Raw genomic sequence first — 23,319 nt, 5'->3', positions numbered from 1 at the left:
GAGACCAGCCCAGTTCCCTACCCAATTATACTACACAGCCACAAGCTGCACTCAGAGTGAGTGGGGGGACGAAGGAGACCCAATCATACGCACGGGCAGAGGGCACAGCATGGGCACCCCGGGCGGCACACCGCGGGCAAGCGGGCAGCACAACCGGGATCACTCGAGGAAGGAACACTGCCATCCCCGCTGACTGAGTCCCTCCCGTGATCCTTGGATGGCGTGAAGGCGACTGGGCACTGCCCCCTGCAGGGTGGGGCTGCCAGCCACAGTGGGCACTGCCCCTGCCGGGCGGGGCTGCCAGTCACAGTGGGCACTGCCCCTGCAGGGCGGGGCTGCCAGCCACAGTGGGCACTGCCCCTGCCGGGCGGGGCTGCCAGCCACAGTGGGCACTGCCCCTGCCGGGCGGGGCTGCCAGCCACAGTGGGCACTGCCCCTGCCGGGTGGGGCTGCCAGCCACAGTGGGCACTGCCCCCTGCCGGGCGGGGCTGCCAGCCACAGTGGGCACTGCCCCTGCCGGGCGGGGCTGCCAGCCACAGTGGGCACTGCCCCCTGCCGGGCGGGGCTGCCAGCCACAGTGGGCACTGCCCCTGTCGGGCGGGGCTGCCAGCCACAGTCGGCACTGGCACTGGCACTGGCTGGATTCCATCCGAGACCGCGGCGCTTCCTCATGCACCGCAAGTGCTATTTTTTACAGAGCGTGCTACCCTACCCAGCAGCCCACAGCAGCTATTTTCGTACGGAAAAGTAAATGTGAGAAAGAAAAGAAGAGGTGGAAGAGAAAGAGTTTTTAATAAGATTTTTTTTTTTTTTTTTTAAACACTGCTTGAAATGCCATCTCCATGGAGCATCTAGTAATTTTGTGAAAATACATTAAAAAAACAATAAGCAGTCAGTAATGAAATTGCTCCTTACGGTATTTCAGAATTTATGGACGGCGCATAAATCGTCTTACTCGTTGAACTTTGCGAGTCGACGCTCGTCGCAAAATTCAACTGTGAAACAAACGTGGCCTACAAAAAAATGAAAAGCCAGTGGAGAAGCAGGGCCAGAGACTCATGAAGCAAATGGAAGCACGCACAGTGCTGCTTCTGCACAATGGCGAAGCATAGCTGCTGCAGCACAGTGAGGCCTAGATGCGGCTAAAGATGGATGGTGAATTGGTCAAACCGAACAGGGAACAAAGACGGACACGTTGGATTTGAAAAATGAGAGAGGCGGAGAAAGTGAAGAAGGTAGAAGAGCCAGAGGGACAAGTCTTCCCTGACCAGCAGCCTTCACAGGGTAAAATCACCAGACCCAAAACTCAGACACCGTCAACTTTAATCATGGCCTCCCTCCGGCACAAACACCACAGACCACAGACGATGCTGTTGGTGTAACTCAAAGTCACACTGAAGCCACATAAAGTCCAAGGAGCCGGTTTTTTCCCCCCAACGTGTCAATGAAAGCCACTGACTGCCACTGTTCTTGGCCCCCCCGATCAATCACAGATGAAGATCCAGGGCTCTTGTTCTTACTCAGATGACAGAGGTCTGTGAAGTGTGAAGTGAAGTGCCCATGTGCGCTGTGAGACCTCTACACCCAATAACCCTACCAACCTTCTTTAAACGAGCTAATGAGCAGGCATAAGCAACTGACAACCAAGCGAAGAACCACTCATTCAAGGGTGCTGGAGCCAAGCCTCGAGAATCCCTTTGGGGATTTGGAGTGATGAAAACTATATCTGGCAGACTTTATCCATTTATCCCTCCTTCTCTAATGAAAATACAGTGATAAAATGTTTTCCCCTCCTCCTTGTTCACCTTAGCCCTCGTCCTCTGACCAATATCTCATCTCTTGCCCCATATGCTGATCTCCCTTAGCACCATCACTGATCGTCCACTGGCTTTTCTTTTTGTGAGAGAATCAGCCATGGTGCCGTTTAATATGTTTTTTGGCGCAGGTTGGAATGCTGGGCTATTGTTCCGTCTCCTGCAGCCAGGGGGCGCTGTGGTGGACTGCAGAAGACGCACCTGAACGCACAGATTGCCAGATTCATTTTCTGGCTCTCCCAGCGCCGGCTGACAAGCCTCTAAGTCAGAGACGCGTTTAGTCTAGCGACGGTTCAGCTGCGTGCGGCCCCATGGGAAATGTAGTTTTGGCAGGGAGCTGACGGTGCGGTGATGACGGGCGCCTGCTCGACAGCAGGCCTACGAGGAGCACTGGGAAGATGTGCAGAATGGATGGATGGATGGCCACCTGACAGTGCGCCTGCGGGCTGTGATTTTCCCAAATAATAAACAGATGGGGGACGGACACACAATTACAGGCCCACACACCTGAGACAGGCCTTGAAACAGACAAAATGTTCATGTTCTGCCCCCTACCCCTCCACATTGCCCTCCCCTGGCCACCATATGTGCTACAGTCCACCCGCACCCTGGGTCCCACGTTACATCCGCCCTCCACTCGTTTTTTATACTCCTCCGACAAACACCTCAGTTTTTTTTTGTTTTTTGGTTTTGTTTTGGTCTTCCTGTGTACGCTGGTGGCCGCCACCAGGTGGCGCCCTACATGACGGAGCAGGTGAATCCGCAGCACTCCTTCAGGAGGGTGAGGCCGGTCTTGGCCACAAATGGAGAGGACGTCTGCTGCGCTCTGGAGGTCACCTTCCTGCGCTGACCGGCACCTGGAACGATGGCAGAAACGCTTAACAGAGACGCGATCTCCAGCTGAAACAACTCTGAACACAGCAAGAGTGAACAAGCTGCCACTTCAGGATCCTCTCCACAGCAACAAAAAAAAAGAAGAAGTGACTTGAGAGTACTTAAGGGCTTTTCACTTTACCAGAATAATATACAATACCCAGTGTGAATGCGAAAAAGTAAGGGCAGTCCAGTCCTACAGAGCCTTAGGGTTGAGCTGATATCGGTTGCTGCCTCAAAATTAGCAACCAATGGGCTGCTGGGTGGGTCATCCTGTTAAAGCACCATTCCAGTGCACAAACTGGCCCCATGATCTAGATTTTGAATCTGGCCACCAACCCAGCAGATCCGTGCACCATTGGCTCTGGCATTGCCTAGGGATGGGAGGCTTCAGCTCAGTGGGATAAGGGCATCTGCCACCACCATTGCCTGCAAGTGACTGCAAGTCTGCCTGTTGAGCTGCTTGCAGTGTCTTCCTCTGCCTCATGTCTGTGTGAGCGCAGCGGCGTGATAAGAAGCCGCAGCCAAATCACATGCTTTAGAGGAGAGCACATGCTTGCCTGCCTGAATTGACAGCAAAGGGTACAGCAAGGAGCACTAATACATATTGTATGTGGGAATATATTTATGCACATGCACAAACGCACATATGCACACACGCAGGCATGCACGCACAAACGCACGCACGGTATATAAGTGTTATACATTGTGGACGTGTTTGCACATGGACACTGGTATTGATAAAATGAAGGACAAGCGGCAAAAAAAATGTATTGCCTTGTGATGCTGGGAAGAGTGCACAAGGACACAGACGTCTGGTCCTGAATGTGGGGCACTGGCCAATCAGCATCCTCAGAACCACTGACAGCGCCAGTCCCACTCACAGACATGGTAGCAGCAATGACTCATTGGGAATTACAAAATTATATTCTAGATTGCCTTGGTGTCTCATTTGCTTAGAATGTTATTTATGTGCCATCTAACAACTAGGTCCTTTATGGGTATCACTGGGCAGGGACGAAGAGGCAAACAACAGGCTTAGAACACCTTTATCATCCTCATCATCGTCAACAACATCATCATCGTAATCACCATCATATGTGCGAGCACTACAAAGTAAAACTAAAATGTACGGATTAAAAGGCTAGTCTTACAGTGTATACTGCAATATATATTGTGTATTTATTATATGTACATTGTGCGTTGCATACCCCAGTATATCATGTAGGAATAGACACCTACTCTTTTTCTTCATGCGCTTGGGAAGTTTTGAGTGCAGAAATTCAGCCATCTCTTTGTCTTCTTCTCTTTCCCTGTTAGAGAATATTTGCAACAGTAAATACGGTGAACAGACTGACTACTGCAGCCACAGAGAATACATCCACTGCGGTTACCATGGAAAGTGACTGTTTCTGTTCTTTTTTTTCATATCCCCCATAAAAACATGCACACGCACATACACGCGCACACACACACACACAAACATACACATACAAGCGAGGCCATACTGTTTTTTCAACAAAGCCTCTTGTGTAACCGCTCTCCTCTCTGCTATACTCCATACTGTATGCCAGCTTCTCCTGTCTCAGAAGCCAGGCCTTAGCGCGCAGAAGGTCATTTATATGTCAAAACCCAGAAATGGGGCATTGGGTCTGACCCACTCACCGTGTCCTCCCTGTATTTCTAAACTCGCACTCAAAAAAAAAAAAAAAAAAAAAACGCACCCGATTCGGTTCTGTGAGAAAACAAAATGGAGGGAGAGATGGTGGATTTCCTGAGCTTCAGTTATGCGGTTCTAGCTGGGGACTGTGAGGTAAACACAGGGAGAGAGCTTTGAGCGTGAGTGCTTCGGCGTGTTAGACAAATCCCCAATGCCCAGTTTATATGAAGACAAGCCTCTTCAGAAGCTCTGCTATGCCGACAACTTGCCTGACCACATAAACAGGGACTGGAAAAATTAAATTTTTTCGACATTTATCCCCCCCCCCCGCCCCCGAAAATCATCACAAACCGACGAACGGCGTCGGCCACGTCACCTCAGCCGCTCGAACTCCACGTCGTCCACGAGGAAGTCCCTGGTCTCCACCAGCTTGTGGATCTGCTGGAGCAGCTCGTCCTCCTTCTGTCTGTCCTCGTTTGATTTGTCCTTGTCTGCATTTGGGGAGGGGGGAGGGGGGGGGGAGCGAGAGAACATCTGAATTGATACTTCAAAGAGAGAGATGACACAAAGCCACATTTCTAAAGAAAATGGAAGCCCTGCACCCTCCCGTTCTCCCCCTGTGTCTTCATCTTGCCTGCTCTTTTCTCTTTTTGTCATTTAACGAACCATGAAAGCGACTGCCATCGCGCGAGATAAAACAGCGCCAGATGTCTGCGGTTTTGATAGCCAGATGAAAATAATGCTTTGAGATGTTTTTTTCGACGGGGTCGATCGCATTGTGTTTCTTTCATAGAAAATTTTAACTCGCATAAAAACTGCCTAGTTATCGTGAAAAAGATCCCATCATTCCATTCCTCAAAATTGACTGTTTAAAATCCTTTACACTTAAAAAAAATAAATAAATAAATAAAAAATTTCCTTAAATTTGGACTGCTCAAATTTAAGTGTACCTGAAATCTATGATTATTAACTAGCTCTAGCAATCCCCATGACAACAAATTTCCCTGAATAGGCTGAACACACATCTTTTGCCCACACATTTCTTCTATTTGGGACTGGAAAATCAACTAAAAGTAAACGTGCTCACTCAAGCGTATTAACTGACAGTAGGGTGCTGAATCCCACAAACTATAAATGAAAGGGAGAAACTGACAGCACGCACTAGAATATTATAAACTGTTGTGTTGTTGCATCCCTGAAAGAAGGCTCGACGTGCGCAAACGTTTCAACCTAAGCCTGCCTCAGTGTGCTGAATGTGCCAAAAAGTATATTTATTTATGGATGCAATAAAGCGATAGTATTCCAGTGAGTGCCGTTCATTTCGCTTTCATTTCGATTTGGGACTGAACATATCCTTCCAGGCGGGATTTCTAAATTCCTAAAATGTCGGGTTCAGATTTGCTCATTCCAAAGGCCGCATAAAAACAAATAGTCTAGTATTATGTTCATAACGCCCACCCGACTTGTCCTCTCTTCCTGAAATCCATTCGGTCACCCTACCTCTGAAAAATTTGGGAGGACTAGCAGCTATGTCCTCCAAAACACCCGCAGTCAGTCACTGCTATTTCAAACCCAGCAATCCAGCAGCTGAGTTACTGAGTGGTTATTGAGCGAGAGTGCAGTGCAGTTGGACGCAGGACGATCGCACATACTCAAAATGACCATAGGGGTCGCTGTTGCCATTTATACAGCCAACTTAATCCCTTTACAGCTGGGCCACGTTCACACCTCACCGCACATACTCAAAATGACCACAGGGGGTCGCTGTTGCCATTTACGCTGCTGACTGAATCCCTCCAACACTGAGCGATGCAAACGCTTCACTGCACATACTCAAAATGACCATAGGGGTCGCTGTTGCCATTTATACAGCCAACTTAATCCCTTTACAGCTGGGCCACGTTCACACCTCACCGCACATACTCAAAATGACCATAGGGGTCGCTGTTGCCATTTACAGCCAGCTGAATCCCTTCATCGCTGGGCAACGTTTACACCTCACCCCGTGGGGTTTGCCGCATACGTCCGCCATTAGCACAGGGTCTGGGGGGGGGGGGGGGGGGGCTCCTCACTGCATCAACACCCACCCGCCTCAGCTGGGCGTTAGCCGCCCCCCCCCCCCCCCACCACCCCCACGCCCTGTTTTCAGTATAACATCCATACGTCCTCCTACCGGGTGACCTTTCTGACGCTCACAGCGTGGCTGATTAAATCTCACAGACGGTTAAGTGCCTAAATGTTTAATTCCCGCCGCGGTCTTCTTTCTCAGCGGCGCAGAGAAAACGCTCGAGCGCTTTTTGCATCGCCGCGAACGCAAGGAAGCGCTCGGCTGACACAGAACCTTCCTTCAGTTTCAAAAAAACGCAAAGAGCAACAAACCCTCGAGGACGCGGCACTTTCGAACGACACTCAGGCGTGAAGAACACAGCGAGAGCGCGTGAAGAAGTTTCCCTCAGCGGTTTCCCCGTATGTCATCTGAGTTTTCGTTTGCTTAAAAAAAAAAAATGGGTTCTAACCTTTATTTAACCAGGCAGTCTCACTCTACAAAGTCTCTTTTCAAACAGAGCCCTGCCCAAGAGGGCAGCTCCCTACACACAGAAAAATCAGACCAGATGGACATCAACGATACTCAATAAAAACAAAGAATATCCAGAGTTAAAACGTCTTTGAGACCATGAAAAGTTCTATATAAAATAAATGTATTATTATTATTATTATTATTATTATTATTATTATTAAAACCAACATTTTTTTGTGCGCAATAATCTTGATGAAGGTTAAGAAAAACTAACAGATACAAAATAATCACACAAACACCGCGAAACGTGGACGGTACCTGGGATGGACACCAGTTTCTGGAGTTCCTGTTTCAGCCGCGTTATTTCCTTGCACAGCTGAATGTCATCCATCCTGCGGAAGGATCATGAAAAGCGTGGAGTTAATTACCCCTGGCTGGGTCATTAAAGGCACTGATCATGGGTGGCCTTGCCGTCGCAGCCTTTCCTGCCACGGTTATGTCATTAGCCCACTAACATTACATTATATTACAGCCATTTTAGCAGACGCTCTTATCCAGAGCGACTAACACAACTTTCTTTACATAGCATTTTTACATTGCATCCATTTATACAGCTGGATGTGTACTGAAGCAATGCAGGTTAAGTGCTCAAGGGCACAATGGCAGTATCCAACCCGGGAATCGAACCTGGGTTGGACGCTGACCTTTAGGTTACAAGCCCAGTTCCTTACCCATTATACTACGCTGCCGCTATACTACACTGTCACTACAATGGGGACACCACAACAGCAGGGCATAGTTGGCCTCACACAACCACTGCAGGGGTGGGTTCAAATCGGTCAGGGCTCTACGGGTTACCCCTGCATCAGTTCCTCACAATGACGCAACGGAAGCCCACAGGCTAGCAGTAGTCGTCAGCGAGCGAGATTCTTTTCTTTTTACGATCGGCGCTAGCTCGTCTGTACAGCCCTGGCCTGTTGTGAGGTGCACAATGGCTAGCACACAGAACGCACGGGAGGAGTGCGTGCTCTGCAGCAGTGCCTCACGCATGGCTAGCTCCAGAAAGGCTGAAACTGGAGATTCCTGGCAGTGGAGAAAAGGGGAGAGAAAAGGATCTTTTCTGATGCGCCAAACTGAGATCCTGCGTAATGGACGGGGTCATTTAAAAAGGGGGGGGGGGGTGTGGAGGGGGGGGGGGGGGGGGTGGAGGGGCGGGGGGGGGGGGGTGTACATCCATTTGCTGGGTGTCTGATGGCCCATGGGGCTGGACTGGGACGCCGTGACCCATGTAATTTGAAGAAAGAAACCCTCCACTGTAGGCAGCCACTGAAGAGGAACACTTTGACATTTCTAGGCAGCAGGTTGCAGTTCTCCAATAAAAAATTAAAAAAAAACTCCACATGAAGGCGCGCTGTCAGAAAGTCAAGAACGTTGACTGTTCTCGGCGAGTAAAATTTTTTGAATCATTGCTCCGGCAAGAAGAATGAATGAATACCCAGAACCAGCTAAAAATGTAATTCCTACGTGGAGGAACAACCTGAGGGAATCGAAGGGGAATGTAAGGGATTGTGTAGCCAATCAGACGTAAGGCATACGATTAGGTAGCCTGATGCACAGCAACCAGCCCAGTTTTGTGGGGAGTCTCCATAGGCTATAGAGCAGGGGGAATCCATTTGGCGGCGAAATCGGCACTCGACTGATTAGGCCTTGCCGCTGCTCTAAAAGTGGAAGGCAATCTCAGTTCTTGTTTTTGTAGGCTCAATCGAAATACTCTGAAGTTGCGTCATCTCTCTCCCCATCTCTTGTCATTTCATTTGCCCACAGGCTGGAAGGCGAAGGCTACAGTGATTGAGGCAGCATGCAATAGCTCCGCCCCCTACTTTCACGCTACTCAAAAAAAACAGGGCCGCAGGGGGAAAACGCTCAGCGGCGGGCCAGGCGCTCTCACATGTATCTCAGCTCCGACTCCCTCCGCACCAGGACGTCCCGTAGCCGCTCGATCTTGAAGAGCTCCCCCTCGATGTCGTCGACGGTGATGGTAGAGTCTGCCATGGACACGACGTCATCTTCCTCTGCGCGGAGGAAGAGGAGGCGCAGGCAGGGTTAGTGGACACTGCTGCAGAGAACATGCGCCCTATGCACACCGGTAACACAGACACAGTGCAGCTACATTGCCATTAATCTGGTGTGCCAACACAGACCAAAGTGTCAGTCACTGTGAACCTAGTAATGGTAAATTCCATACAGACATTAGGAAGAGTTAGAGAGTAGTCAGTGTGTGGAATAGCCTGCTAGGTCACACAGCAGTGGCAGAAACTCTGGGGATTTTCAAGACCAGGCTTGATACGGTGTTAGATACTACCTAGTCTGTCCGTAATCAAGGCACTAATTTAGTCAGGAAAATGGCGAGCATTGTTGGGCTGAATAGCCTGTACTCATCATTATGTTATGTTATGTTACATCATGCCCACATGGGGGATTCTTCCTTGGCACCGCACGTTTGTAGGCGTTTTAGGTCAGGGTATATTGTGAAGTGTATTGTGACAAAAGTTTCGTGAAAAACGCCAAATAAATAAAATGTGATTTTTTTCCACCCCCCTGCTAAATTCCAATTCTCCAGTGTGGTGGAGTCATACGTTCGTTAGACCCTCCAGAAGCTCAGCTCCATGTTCTTGCGTTGTGCGTTCCATCATCGTTGAAGCTGAAACATTCCAATCTGACCCATCTGACGAATATCCAAGAAGGTCTTTATTCACCATCTCATGGTTGGAGGCTCTTCATTAACCGTCATTCTCGGGGGTCAGTTCAATATAACCGTGTCATGCCTCAGTGTCTCAGTACACGACATTTGACAGAAAATCATTACCACCTGGGTGCAAGTGACAGTGTCTCAGCATTCTTTCAAATCCCTGACTTCAGACTCGCTCCATAAAGAGGGTTACTAGTCCGTTCTTTCTCCCATAAAAAAGCGAAATTGTGTGGTGTGCGTTTACTGCTGCCATTGTACCAGTAAAAAAAAATCAGTGAAAGAAATTTGAATATGGAATTGTTACACCTCTTTCCCCCCATTTTTCTATTTTAAATTTTAGTCAACATTTTCAATACAACATTCACTGTGGATACTGTGAACGGGATTATAGTGTATAGAATAAGCAGAAGAATAAGGTAACCGCCAAGCAAAAAACGATTTTATTATTTCCCATTGGCTAATGAGAGCTTGCTGATATTTTTATTTGAAATTTAAATCTCCATCTGTCAGAGTGTGGTGGGGGTGGGGGGTTAGCCCATTTAAAACATTAAAATGACTAATAATTTACTAATAATTACCAGATTACTAATAGCAAATAATCCAATTTGCTTGATTCTGCTTAGTACAGAATGCCAAGCTGGTAATGCTAAGTTAAGACACTGATAATTAAGCAGAGAAACTGTCGGCATCCTGGAGAAGGGCCGAATGTCTAGATTCCTTGGAACGCGCTGTTTTTAAGGGTCTGGGTTTTCAGTCGGAATCATTTTTCTTGCATTGTTTTGTGCCCCAAGTGAATTGTGAATGATTGGTTATGGTATTATGTTTTGCACCAATCGCTGGTTGTGTTCCTAGTTTTGCAAGTGCTGAAAGGTTTTGCAGGTATTTTTTCAAAAGAATAACTTCAAAAAATCGCACTTTTACGAAAATTTAAAAAAATAAAATTAGCTGTATATTATATATCTCCATCGGGTTCTGAACTTTGAGGCTTGCTTGAATGCTATGTGCCACTAGCTGCCTGTGGGGTGTGGTCAGAGACAGAGGTACATAAAAGATTCTGAGAGTGAGATAAATCTGTCGACGTTTCAGGCAGCTTTTATTTCTCTGCTGTATTTTTTTTTTTAAAAGCACTTGAATAAAACACGCAAACGCACACACGTACCACAAACAGAAAAACATCGGCGGTGGATTTACAAGAATGCCAACTGAGACGAAAGCCCCAGACCCGCACGGTCGGGATTTATCTGCGCAGGCGGCTCAGCCTGTAGCGCCTTTATTAATCCAGAGATTTATAAATAAATTCATGCTTAATGTGTCTCCCCGCAACCCTCACGTGGCAAACCGAGGCTCGGCGGGACGCCGCCTGATGGAAATGGCACAACTGCAGCCAGCTTCTAACGGGCGAAGGAAGTTTCTCTCCAAACAGGCACACTTTAATTTCGGTTTAGCTTCCTTCACAGAAGCCCTGCATAAGGGTTAACCTACCTTCACAGAAAGAACTTTACGGGTTATATGCTGTCAAAGAAACCCAAGAACCTGGAATATAATTTTTTTCTTTTTTAAAAAAAAGGTCTTGAATGAAATCATTTTTAATGAGATTATAGCTTTCCTCACAGCCAGGCTGAATGGAACAGTAAGCCGATTAGGTGAGCCCCCCCAGGCCTCCAGCCTAAGTGGGTTCTGCTCATGTGGACCCTGACCCCCCAGGGCCAATGGAGAGCCAGCCTCCATCACAGGGAGAAATAACTACTCTTCATGCTATGCAGCAGGGATCAGCGACTCACGGTCCTCGAGGGCCGAGAACTGCTGGTTTTCCACCCTCCCTTTGCCTGGGAGTCAGGTGTGAAGACAGTCTGGACAATCAGTAGCACTAATTACCCAGGAGAAAAGAAAACCAGGGCTGGATTTGGATTAGAGGGCCAGAGTTGATGATCCCTGCTATACAGCACAGCACAGAGCACAGCACATTATTCACAGGGGGAAATAACTACTCTTCATGCTACACAGCACAGAGCACAGAACATTATTCACAGGGGGAAATAACTACTCTTCATGCTACACAGCACAGCACACAGCACAGAACATTATTCACAGGGGGAAATAACTACTCTTCATGCTACACAGTACAGCACAGAGCACAGCACATTATTCACAGGGGGAAACAACTACTCTTCATGCTACACAGCACAGCACAGAGCACAGAACATTATTCACAGGGGGAAATAACTACTCTTCATGCTACACAGCACAGCACAGAGCACAGCACATTATTCACAGGGGGAAATAACTACTCTTCATGCTACACAGCACAGCACAGAGCACAGAACATTATTCACAGGGGGAAATAACTACTCTTCATGCTACACAGCACAGCACAGAGCACAGCACATTATTCACAGGGGGAAATAACTACTCTTCATGCTACACAGCACAGCACAGAGCACAGCACATTATTCACAGGGAGAAATAACTACTCTTCATGCTACACAGCACAGCACAGAGCACAGAACATTATTCACAGGGGGAAATAACTACTCTTCATGCTACACAGCACAGAGCACAGAGCACAGAACATTATTCACAGGGGGGAATAACTACTCTTCATGCTACACAGCACAGAGCACAGAGCACAGAACATTATTCACAGGGGGGAATAACTACTCTTCATGCTACACAGCACAGCACAGAGCACAGCACATTATTCACAGGGGGAAATAACTACTCTTCATGCTACACAGCACAGCACAGAGCACAGAACATTATTCACAGGGGGAAATAACTACTCTTCATGCTACACAGCACAGCACAGAGCACAGCACATTATTCCGGGAAGCAGCCAAATCAATTATGGCAAGAAGACCTCTTAACTCCCAGAGAGTTCTCTCTCATTCTATTTTCTGTCTGTTGAGCTCAGATCTGTCAAGGCAGGGTGACTCTTGTCAGAGGCCAAGGAAGATACAGTTACAGTTTTTTTTCTTTTTTTTTTAAACAGTTTTGACAGTTTGAATTCAAATTTTACCTCAGAATTTGTTTCTGGCGATTTGCACGTTTTAATCTCCAGTATATTGGAGTCATCATCATCATCATCATCATCATCGGCGATCACTCGGGGTCGAATATGACTGTCCTCCTTCAGGGTCCTTGTGGGTCTTCAGGTGAGCAAAGAGGCCGATCCTGGAACCACATATTTTGGTGCAGTGTGGACAGGGGTGAGTGGTAGTTGTTGCGCGTGTAGTTGGGACCTTTTTGGTGGAAGCTCTCTCCTTTCTGAGTCTGCGCTTGTCTTGTGCAGCACAGCGGAGGTCGTTGTCATAGAGTGCAGCTCCTTTACAGACTATATTTCTCCAGGTCTCCCTGTTGGTTGCTGTGTCCTCCCAGGTGTTAAGGTCTATGTGGCACTTTTTGATGTTTGCTTTGATGTTATCCTTGTACCTTTTCTTTTGACCTCCTGGGGCAAGTCGTCCTACAAGGAGCTGGGAGTATAGGACTTGTTTCGGCAGGCGCGAGTCAGGCATACGGATAACATGGCCAGCCCATCTGAGCTGGTGTTGGGCGATGGTGGCAGTGATGGTGGGGATGTTGGCCTCCTCCAGGACGCTATTGTTGGTGCGTCTGTCCTCCCAGCCGATCTTAAGGATTTTTCTCAGGCATTTCTGCTGATGTGCCTCCAGTGCCTTCAGGTGCCTGCTATATTGGAGTACATACCAGTATATACACTCAATAGTATTGCGTACTTGGTTTTTTAAATCTGAGAGCACTGAGTGAAATGTAACATTTATCGACAAATACGTGTAGAAATGTAATCCAGACACATCCATATACGGGATGAAAGCACCAAAGCCAGCCACAGAGAGACCACCTGCTGCTCAGTACTGTTTAACAGCCTCTTAGCAACAGCAGGTGCCCCATACCTGGCGAATGTGTGACCTTTCGGTATTTCACAAAAGGGCACAAGACAAAAAATGAGAGCAGCTGTTTTTTTGCGGGCACGTCCGAGGATTTGAAACTCATAAGGAGTGCTCGTCGCCCGAGCTCTCTCCGTTCTGGTCGAACGCCGACGCGGTCTGAAATATCAGGCGTCTGTGGGTCTGAAGCAGCTGAACCCTCACCAACCGTCCAGGAACCGAGATGGTGGTACTAATCTTTCAGGGCAGGCCCTTCCCATCGAAGGACATGAAAACCCGGAATTAAGAACGTTGAATCGGAATCTTGGAACCCGGAACACTTTTGTGACAATGGAACCATCTTGGAACCCGGAACACTTTCGTGACAATGGAACCCCCCCCACCCCCCCCACCCCCCGGAACTCCCTGGCTCTTGTCCATATCCATAGAATCTGCCCACCCCCCAGATCCCTCCTCTCTCTCTCCCACAGCATCCAAATGCGAGTTCTGACATCTTGAAACCACGCATCACAAATGATCCTGACAGGTTTTTAATACTCTCGGCGTTGAGGGATAAAAGGAAATCCATTTTTCTGTGACTAATAGGGGCCTTCGTAAGGCTGGCAGCCTTGAAAAGCATGACCTCACCCACAGAAAATAGTAATGTAATCATGAATATCATCATTATAAAACCCAGTCATTGCCTTATTAAATCAGCACCAATAAAATAAATACTGGCATTGAGCGATACATTGTATGAACTTAAAGTGCAATGCTTTCATCAGACCTCAAAGCATCTCACATAAAAAATGACCTCAGAATTTGCTTAAATTTGACATATTGGCACTGTTTTTATTAACTGTTTCCAGGGCTGGAGGTGGGGGGTGGGTGGGCGAAGTATAAAAAGTGTACATGACTCATAAAGGGAAGTCAAAGAAAATGCTGCACATCCACCACCACCCCCCCCCCCCAAACCTCTAGCACAGAGGCTGCGCTGCACAGCAATGCAGTGCACCTGTCATCCCCCGTGCCCTGCAGACTCTATATGAAACCTATGGGTAATTATAGGAGGCTATGACTCATCCACAACAATGGAGGAGAGACCTGGACCTGCTTTACTGAAGAGCCTGGGAGGGAGGGAGGGAGGGAGGGAGGGGGGGGGGGGGGGGGCTATTTAAAAACCAACACCAACTGAATCAATACAGAGCAAGCAGGCCTCTCGGACAAAAAAAGCAGGGCTGTGTTCAATTACACAAACCGCTGCATAAGAACTAAGAAAGGATCGGAAAATAAACGAGTGCAAAACCATGGTTCGCGATAACGAGATGCTGCCGTGAATCAGCTGCAGTAAAGTTCCAAGAACCAGCCGGGGGGGGGGGGGGGGGGGGGGGGGAGGAAGAACCCAGGGTCGCTGGTAGTAACTCAGCACTATTGATAACAAACTGCCATTAGATTGATCTGGGCGTAAAAAGGGCCAGAAATATGCTATGATTTGTTTGTTTGAGGAAGCTCAGGTTTTTTTCATATTGACAAAACCTTGATGAAAATGTTTCATAACATAACATCGACTCTGTTTTATGTTTTTGCACTTATTTTATAACTTGAATATTAAACGTAGAAATGCTGCTGAACCATATTGTCGAACAAGCCAGCAAGATAATAGGGGCGTGGAGCAGGTGTCTTTGTCTCAGTTATGTGATAGACAGCATTTGCGTACGACCGTTATTTCAGACTGTGCTCATCCCCTACACTCCGATTTCCCGCTCTTCCCTACTGGTAGCCTACCCGGTATCGATTGATCAAGATAAGACACGCCAATACAAACGCTCATTCATTCCTATAGCCAACAAATTACTTTAAAAATTACTTTTTAAAATTGCTTACTAAAAAAAGACGGGTAGCGTATGTATGTCGGAATTTATCTCGATTTGAATGTCCTTCTTTGTTCATTTTTTTGTTAATTTTTATTCAGTTGTTGTTATAGCCTATGCGTGCGGTGTTTTAATGATTACTCTGTTTTCCGTTGTAAACCAGTTGCCCCCCTGGGACTGTAATGAAGCTGAACTGAACTAATCGGCTTCTCCCCATTTCCATTCTATCACCTCCGTTCTCCGCGTTAGCTTCATTTCACGCAGTGGAGGTTTAAATGCCTAATGTATTAGAAAACAAGATTACTGCATATAGAAAGTACATTATGGCCACGTATGTGTGCTATAGTTCAAAGTGAAATGTGACATGTATTCATGAGTGACATTTCATCAATATAAAAATTTATATTGGCCCTTCCCATCCAAGATTATTTAGACCCAACGTTGTACATAAAAACAAATAAAAGACAAACCTGTCAAGGGGGGAATGCATTTATGCTCATAATTTTGAAAACGTATTAATCGAATGCTGCGAATCCCAGCCAGATGCATCCCAGTGAGCAATCCCAACATGCTATAATTCCCTGCCTTTCCGTTTCCACGTGCGCATACAGCGGAGCGAATGAATCGTTCTCCGAGTTGATCATTCTAAATTTAAGTCGCAGTAAGGGAGACCGCCTGTTTATTTATATTGGATTGCTTCCTAGCCACCGAGTTCGATACCGGAGAAGAAAAAAAAAACATAATTCAGGTCTTTACATTTGCTCCGCCATTCTCATCGAAGTACACAGTCGTTCATTTCAAAGTCCGTCTTATTTGCCGCTGCCTTTGACTTTCCCCTGAAAGCACACCACGTACCCACGGTTGCAGTAAAGAATTGACCTGATCTGAATTGCCTGCTGTGGAAAAACAAAAACGGTCAACAAAACTACAAAAGGGGAAAAAAAAGAAAGAAACAGTTGTCCGCTCGCAAAGCGTAAACAAATCGCACTAAGTTAAACTCGTGCCTTGCGATTGGTTATAGGCTGTGGCATGCCTATGGTTATTAGTATTTCTAATTATTATGTCGTAGCGCATTTCAAAGAATGCTCATGGCCGGCGCACGCACGGTCTTTATGAATAAATATATAAATAAAAATAACTGTTTCAACAAAGACTCGCAGGTGAAACAAGTAGGCTGTTTAATACCCACAATACTGCACGTAAAACAACACTAAATGAATCTGCATGAGCTGCCTTGAACTGCCTAATGTCGCTTTCAATGGGAAGACCCAAACTAAAACAATAACATGGTGCAGGAATTTAAGATTTAGTCAGGTCTATAGGTAGCATACCTGTTTTGGCTGCGTCCGCATCCCGTTGTGAGCATTCGAGAGACCCATATTGCTTGGACAATATTCTCTCTTTCTCCATTTCTTCACGCCACTCCAGCTGCTGTAAACGGTTCGGAAAATTACAAAAAGGGTGAGCTTTTGTCCAGGCCTGGGTTAAGTTGCACGTTGCTTACAGAAACAGGCAGAACATAGCGCGGAATTCATCGCGGGGAATTCGGAGAAGCTGCACGCGCTCGCATCAGTTCAGCGGTTGCTATGGGTGTGTGGGATGGGCAGTTGAGGGTTTCGACACAGAGAAACGAAATAGGCGACTTAATCTCGTGTTGTCGGACGGCGCCACCTAGCGAGAAGGACGCGGCATTGTAATCAGCACAATGCAACGGCAGAACACTACTTAAGGAAGACTGCGTTTCAGAAACCATATTTCCTGCATCTGGATTGAGCCATTTTGACAAGATGCGTCGTTCTGTTTTCACGCTCGTGAATACAGCATTTTTAAAAAATTCAAATATAAAACGCTACACTCATAATTAAACGTATCGTTATGATGACCCTTCTGATGAAAAGCCACGTGTATGTGCAGTATAGCCTACGCAAAGCGTTTAAACAAACGCGAACATGTTTTGAAGAAAAGAGTGAAATAAATTATTGCCACATTAAATCAATGCCTGACGAAAGGCGAGTAGTCTATCGTATTCGCATAAGAGGTCCAATGTTGCAGAATCGATATTAACACACCGAAGCTGGAATCGTGGAACACCAGGCGACGAGCTCTATAACACTTAGTTCCAAGTAGCCTAGTGACAGTAAATGACCCGATAAAAAAATATCTCGCTATACTAACTCAGACTTCTGAACTCAACGGAGAACCAGAAGATCGGAGTGGTAATGCGTTCTTTCCTGGCTGACAATGAGAGCCATACCCTGTAGTAAACAGTCCCTCCAAACCTTGAAGGTTCTAAACAGGCTGGACACTTGTCGCCATTGGTTAATGGGCACGCCCCCTCCGCGTTTGGGAATCTCAATGGGGACTCAGGCCAAGAATGGGACATGGAACGTGAGAAGGGACCAATAAAAGGGGTTTAGATCGACGGCTTTCTCGCATCTTGGCACCCTTTTCTTCGCTTTTAAACATTTAACGTCACTCACCACATTTTTCAGTAAAACATTCACCAAGGCTGAACCGAAAAACTAGTGAATGCACAGTTTTTTTTTGAACCTCCATGAAAACCAACAGCAGTTCAGGGGAATTTACCTTTTACCTCACAAGCCCCTTTTATCACAGGGAACAGCATTTATTTTTCACTAAGAACAAAGACCGGGAACAGAGACCAATTAATTAAATCAGAAACACACTCAGGTGGGGTGACATGGCTCAGGAGGTAAGACCGATTGTCTGGCAGTCGGAGGGTTGCCGGTTCAAACCCCGCCCTGGGCGTGTCGAAGTGTCCTTGAGCAAGACACCTAACTGCTCTGGCGAATGAGAGGCATCAATTGTAAAGCGCTTTGGATAAAAGTGCAATATAAATGCAGTCCATTTACAGGTGTGGTAAGATGTGTGAAAACTCTCGCTAAAGGCAAAGAATGGATATGTACATACAGTGCATATTCAATCCAATAATGCCTCATGACAGCAAAGCCAGGTTATTTATTGCACTACAGATAAAGCTCAATGTTTACCATACACACTTTTCGTGACAGAGACTGCTGTAAACTCACTGACCTTTGCTTTTTCAAAAATCATGTTGGGCAACGCATTACTGCATGACTCGTTTAATTTCCGTCTGCGCTCTCCAGATAAGCCAGAAGATTTGTGTGATAAAATAAGGTTCTGGTAAAATAACTTCCCCTTCTTGCAAATTAATTTGAGGAAGTGACATTAATTTTGTGACTTGTGGTTTGACTTAAATTGTAAAAAGATGCATACCCAGCCACATATTTCAATGTGGCAATATGAACCCGACAGATAACCTTTATCTGTCATACATCACACACAGTGACAGACATACATCACAGTGATTAAGTAATTCACAGGCAACATTTACCTTGAATGCAAAATGCAGTAACACACCACTAAAGACTTAACATCCCTGTCAGCTCTTGTGCCCCCGCTTTGAACATGGTGGCCAGATTGTACACTATCCGGTCTTAGTTACAAGCACAAAAAAGAAACAGAAGCACACACCAGAGAGGCTTTGAAAACCCCTCCGACTGGTTACTTGGAAATCCTCTCAGAACAACAGCGATGCAAACAAACCGGAATGGCGAGTTTGGGTAAAATGTACGGCGCGCAGCGCCACTTCGTAAGGTCTCTGTTGCCAGCGGCACTGTGAGATTAACTCTAATAGCCTAACGACGGTGAGGCAGGATTCAGTGGAATGTTACACAACGTTCTATACACTGGGCTTGCTCTTCCAGTCAGTGACACCTTCTGAGAAACACGCGGTATAAACTTAAATGGCATCTCCCCATTCCCAAAGACACACACACACAAGCGTCTTAAGAAACTTGTCATGGCAGCCTTGCACAGCCTTCCGTGTGCTGTGTAATCCCCTCCACCCCACCCCACCCCACAAATGAACATGCACAGTTAAGCATTACTGACATCGTTTATCTACCAACAGGAAACAAGTCATGCAGTCTGATTGGTTCCCGGTCGCCTCCAGCACCGGTGCCACCGGGCGAGCGGTCTGATCGCAGTGATGTCACGCATCCAGACCGCACTGCCATTGGCACATTCCTCTCCGTCCGTGACCGCGTATGCAAATGAGAGCGATAGGTCACGCAAATAGCAGTTTATCGACATGCCTCAGACGCCGCGTCACACACCAGTCAGACCGAGTTCGACGGGAGGAGGGTGAATACTTTTTTTGTACACTGGGGCCAAAAACAGTTCAAGTTCCTGTACTGTAAGTTCAAAAGAGGAAAAATCTTGTCTTATTGGTCCAGCCTTATCGCTTGTGCTTAGCAGCAAGCCCATTACCTGATTTCATTTTCAACACCCATTCTCAATCATTTCCTCAGTCCAATCATTCACACGACTTGATATTCAGGCAGAACTTATTTATGAGCTCATGAATAGCAGCTGAAGACTGTTCTTGTGTCCCCTATACAAAACATTTTCTGAGCTGTAACCTACTGGCTTTAGTGTGTCCTGCTCGTTACCCAATTAAGTTTGGGTAAATTTGCAGGAAGAAACAACACGCATACATACTGGCCCTTAAAGAATTAAAGAGTTACACAGATGGTGGAATTAGCAGTACAGTGGATGGGACAGGGGCAGCCTAAAAAAAAAAAGAGAGACGTTTTGGCCCCCTGCCCCAGCATCACGCACACCTCAAAATCTGGCATTCGGTAGCTGTTCCACTCAGTGGAAAGCTAGTTGTCAAAAGGCGTGGTGTGGTGTTCAGTTTTGTAGGATTTCACCATTTTTTTTTGCACAGGAATTAATGTGAAATAAATTATCCTTCTTTTCCTTTTCCACTTTCCACCGAACATCTAACTGATGAAGCACCCTGTCCCTCCTCTTCCTCAGACGGGCTTCCTCTTCTCGTTCTTCCCCCAGTGTCGGTCGCCGGCGGCGGCGGTGTTGTTGTTGTTGGCGCTCCTGTCGTCCTGCATGGCCCTGACGAGCCAGTCCCCCTCCGGCTCCGGGTCCGACCCGCTCTCGCTCTGCTCGCCGGCCTCGCCGTCGGCCGCCAGCAGGCGGGAGTAGTTGATCCGCCGTTGCCGCGGCAGCCGGGAGAGCACCACGGGCAAGGCGAGCCCCCACAGCAGCAGGACGGCGGCCGCGCCGCGAAACAGCACCGCCGCGCCGAAGCGGTCCACCGTGAACCCGGCGGCCAGGCTGCCCAGCGCCGCCCCGAGGCCGCCGGCCAGCTCGCGCGCCACCGCCCGCGCCCATCGCTCCGTGCCCGGCGTAGCCGCGCCCTCGCACTGCGCCTCCACCGCCCACCAGAGGGCGCCGGCGCTCAGGCAGCTCAGGGCCTGGGCGGGCAGCGCGGCCCAGGGCGACCACAGGAAGGAGTAGTACAGGCACTGCAGGCCCAGCGCCGCCGCCCCCGCCGCCGCCGCCGCCCCGTGGCTCAGGAAGCGGGCCGCCCGCGGGGCCACCAGGGCCAGGAAGAGCACCTGCGAGAGGAGGGCCGCGCCCAGGGCCACGCCCATCTGCAGCTCGCCGCTCCCCTGGTCCTGCATCTGCCACAGGAGGAAGTCGGCGACGGCGGAGGACGCTGCGCCCGCCAGGAAGGCCGTGGTGGCGCAGAGCGCGGCGGCGGGGTCCCGCCGGACCTGCCGCAGGGCCTTCAGGGCCCGCCCCGCCGGCGCCCGCTTCCGGCTGCCCGGGGTCACGGCGGGAAGGAAGGTCGCCGCGGGGACGGCCAGGGCGGTCAGCAGGGCGTAGGCGAAGAAGTGGGCGGAGCCGCTGGGCAGGCGGCCCGCCGTCGTGCAGCCCAGCCCCGCCACCAGAAGCCCCGCCCCGAAGGTCCCGCCCGACGCCCCCAGGAGCCCCCACAGCCGGGCCGAGCCGTGGCGGTCGGCGGCGTCGACGAAGTCCAGGTACTCGTAGAGCCCGTCGTCCACCGTCCGCTCCAGCGGGGCAGCCACGCCCTCCCACAGGGCCACGCCCATCAGGACCAGGAAGAAGAGCTGGTGCTGAGCGTCCATCACCTTCAGGCTGCCCAGGAACTCGGACCGAGCTTCCTCCTCCTCCTCCTCCTCCTCCTCCTCCTCCTTCTCCTTCTCCTTCTCTGCCTCCAGGCCCTGTTTGGACCCCCTCCCCGCCGATCTCACCCTCCTCTCGGGTACAGGAGAGTAGAAGCCGTTCCTGCCTGAAAAGGCGACTTTATGCTCCCCAGAGCTGGACGCGGGTTTTCGGGGTCCCTCCGAAACCCGGCGACTGTCCTCAGACCGGTTAGACCCGCTCCTCGCCCCGGCTTCGCTCGCCGTCGCGGACGAGCCACCCGGGCCGAGCGACACCGGCCGCGACATCGTCGCCGGTGGGGAGCCCGCGGTGGGGGGGTGCGTGAAGTTACCCGGGCGACCAGGGTCCAGGTCGGTGCCGGTGGCGTCGCCCCCCCAGAGCCGGGTGGCGTTGCAGCCGCGGCCAGCGGCCTCGGCGGCAGCGGCGGCGGCGTTGGCGTCGGCGGGGGGGAGGAGCAGGAGGAGGGGCGCCACGGCCGCCGAGCAGAGCAGCGAGCCCAGCACCACCGCCCGCCGCCGGTCGTACCGCGCGGCCAGGAGCGACGCGGCGGGGCCCCAGGCCAGCGCGATCAGCCACCTGGTCGCCATGGCGATGCCCACCATGGCGGCGGTGAGGCCCAGGCGGCGCAGGTACAGCGTGAGGAAGGGCAGCAGGCAGGCCCGGCCGCAGGACCACAGGAAGTGGAAGAGGCCGGCGTGGGCGGACGCCGCCCGGACGTCCCACTGACCGTCGCTCCTCCTCATGGCCCCGGAGATCGTCCTTCTCTGCTCTCCGCCTCGCCGCTCAGAAACAACGCTTAAAAAACAAAACAAAAACAAACAAAACCTTCACGTCAGGGACCTGGTTTTTCCAGATTAAGCAGGAAGAACATGTTTTCTGATTCCGAGTGCCTCCTTAACCGGAGGGTATGTCATGGGCACACAAACCCCAAGGGCTTTTGCCAGCTCTTTGACAGCTGACAGTAGGTGATAAGAATTTTAACACAACACACAAGTCCAAGAGCCGGTGGCCCCAAACCCATTTTAGTCATTTAGATTCTGGATAATCATCTTAAAGTGCGTCCCCTGAAATGCAATGATGGAATTATAGTGTTCTGCCTGACACTGCTGACAAAAACCGAGTCATTATCATCAAACAAAGCTTGCTAGAGAAAAGATTCCACCAGGTTGCACCACTTCTTTTTTTTTTTTTAAACCTGTGCTCACATCAGAAATATGCAAATAGTCTGCATCTCTGTCGGGGCTCTAGTCTAGGTAAGGCATAGGATACCCTGTACTGTGAAAAACACTGGATAATATACTCGGTGTCAACCGTGATGATTTGCAATCAACGGAGTCACCAATAAACGCCCTGTGGAACGACAGTAAAATAAAAACGAATAAACACTTTAAACAGACGCATAAAGAGAAATATTCCCAAATCTTTAGTTCCACGATCATGTTTCTCACAACTACAACTGACCTGTTAAAATTGATAAATAACTTTCTTCACGGTGAGGCATACAAATTCTCCCCTGTCTGTATGTATGTATGTATATATGTATGTACCTGTGCACCTGCTTCCACCTGCGCTATCCGTCTCAATATAGCCACGTCACGCATAACACAAATTACAAATCAAATAATTCGCTTACCTTCTCACATGCGATCAAACAACTATAAATATTTTCATTCGTTTCGGAAAAACAGTTATTTTAAGATGACACTTTTTGTAACCTTTAAAAAACTTTTTCTGTTCGACTAAGCACTCGCCGTAACAAGTACATTTGTCCTGCTGACGCGCAACTGCAAGTGCTGGTGACCGTTTCTCTTGCCTGCAGCGCCCTCCGCGTGCACGGATGACCACTGCACGAGCAACAGGTGAGAACTCAATACCTGGAATCCACAGCACTGTCCTGTGCCAGAGTCAGATAAAACCCGC

At 48.9% G+C, this 23,319-nt stretch overlaps 2 protein-coding genes across 2 annotated transcripts; both read right to left on the bottom strand.

Moving 5' to 3' along the window:
• Nucleotides 1-741: 741 nt before the first annotated feature.
• zgc:171844 (uncharacterized protein LOC100151763 homolog) lies at nucleotides 742-17,235 on the bottom strand. Its single transcript, XM_035397305.1, has 6 exons — nucleotides 16,698-17,235; nucleotides 8,814-8,937; nucleotides 7,184-7,257; nucleotides 4,724-4,838; nucleotides 3,930-4,000; nucleotides 742-2,671 (listed from the first exon to the last, which is right to left on the bottom strand). Exons 1-6 carry the CDS (start codon nucleotides 16,774-16,776, stop codon nucleotides 2,553-2,555), a joined length of 582 nt encoding a protein of 193 aa, XP_035253196.1. The 5' UTR covers nucleotides 16,777-17,235; the 3' UTR covers nucleotides 742-2,552.
• A 1,075-nt stretch (nucleotides 17,236-18,310) lies between these two features.
• On the bottom strand, nucleotides 18,311-23,236 carry mfsd6l (major facilitator superfamily domain containing 6-like). Its single transcript, XM_035397360.1, has 2 exons — nucleotides 23,033-23,236; nucleotides 18,311-22,194 (listed from the first exon to the last, which is right to left on the bottom strand). The coding sequence occupies exon 2, from the start codon at nucleotides 22,140-22,142 to the stop codon at nucleotides 20,229-20,231; it is 1,914 nt and encodes a 637-aa protein (XP_035253251.1). The 5' UTR covers nucleotides 22,143-22,194; nucleotides 23,033-23,236; the 3' UTR covers nucleotides 18,311-20,228.
• Nucleotides 23,237-23,319: the final 83 nt, after the last annotated feature.

The sequence above is a fragment of the Anguilla anguilla genome, chromosome 17 (assembly GCF_013347855.1).
Source record: "Anguilla anguilla isolate fAngAng1 chromosome 17, fAngAng1.pri, whole genome shotgun sequence".
NCBI classification, from domain to species: Eukaryota; Metazoa; Chordata; class Actinopteri; order Anguilliformes; family Anguillidae; genus Anguilla; species Anguilla anguilla.
This window is presented reverse-complemented; position numbering and strand designations above follow the sequence as displayed.

Excerpts from the sequence above, each read along its gene's own strand:
- mfsd6l (XM_035397360.1), bottom strand. The coding sequence starts at position 22,142 with ATGAGGAGGAGCGACGGTCAGTGGGACGTCCGGGCGGCGTCCGCCCAC.
- zgc:171844 (XM_035397305.1), bottom strand. The coding sequence starts at position 16,776 with ATGGAGAAAGAGAGAATATTGTCCAAGCAATATGGGTCTCTCGAATGC. Across the intron at positions 8,938-16,697 it reads TGCGGACGCAGCCAAAACAG|AGGAAGATGACGTCGTGTCC; the intron begins GTATGCTACCTA and ends TCCTCCGCGCAG. Across the intron at positions 4,839-7,183 it reads GAAACTGGTGTCCATCCCAG|ACAAGGACAAATCAAACGAG; the intron begins GTACCGTCCACG and ends CCCCAAATGCAG.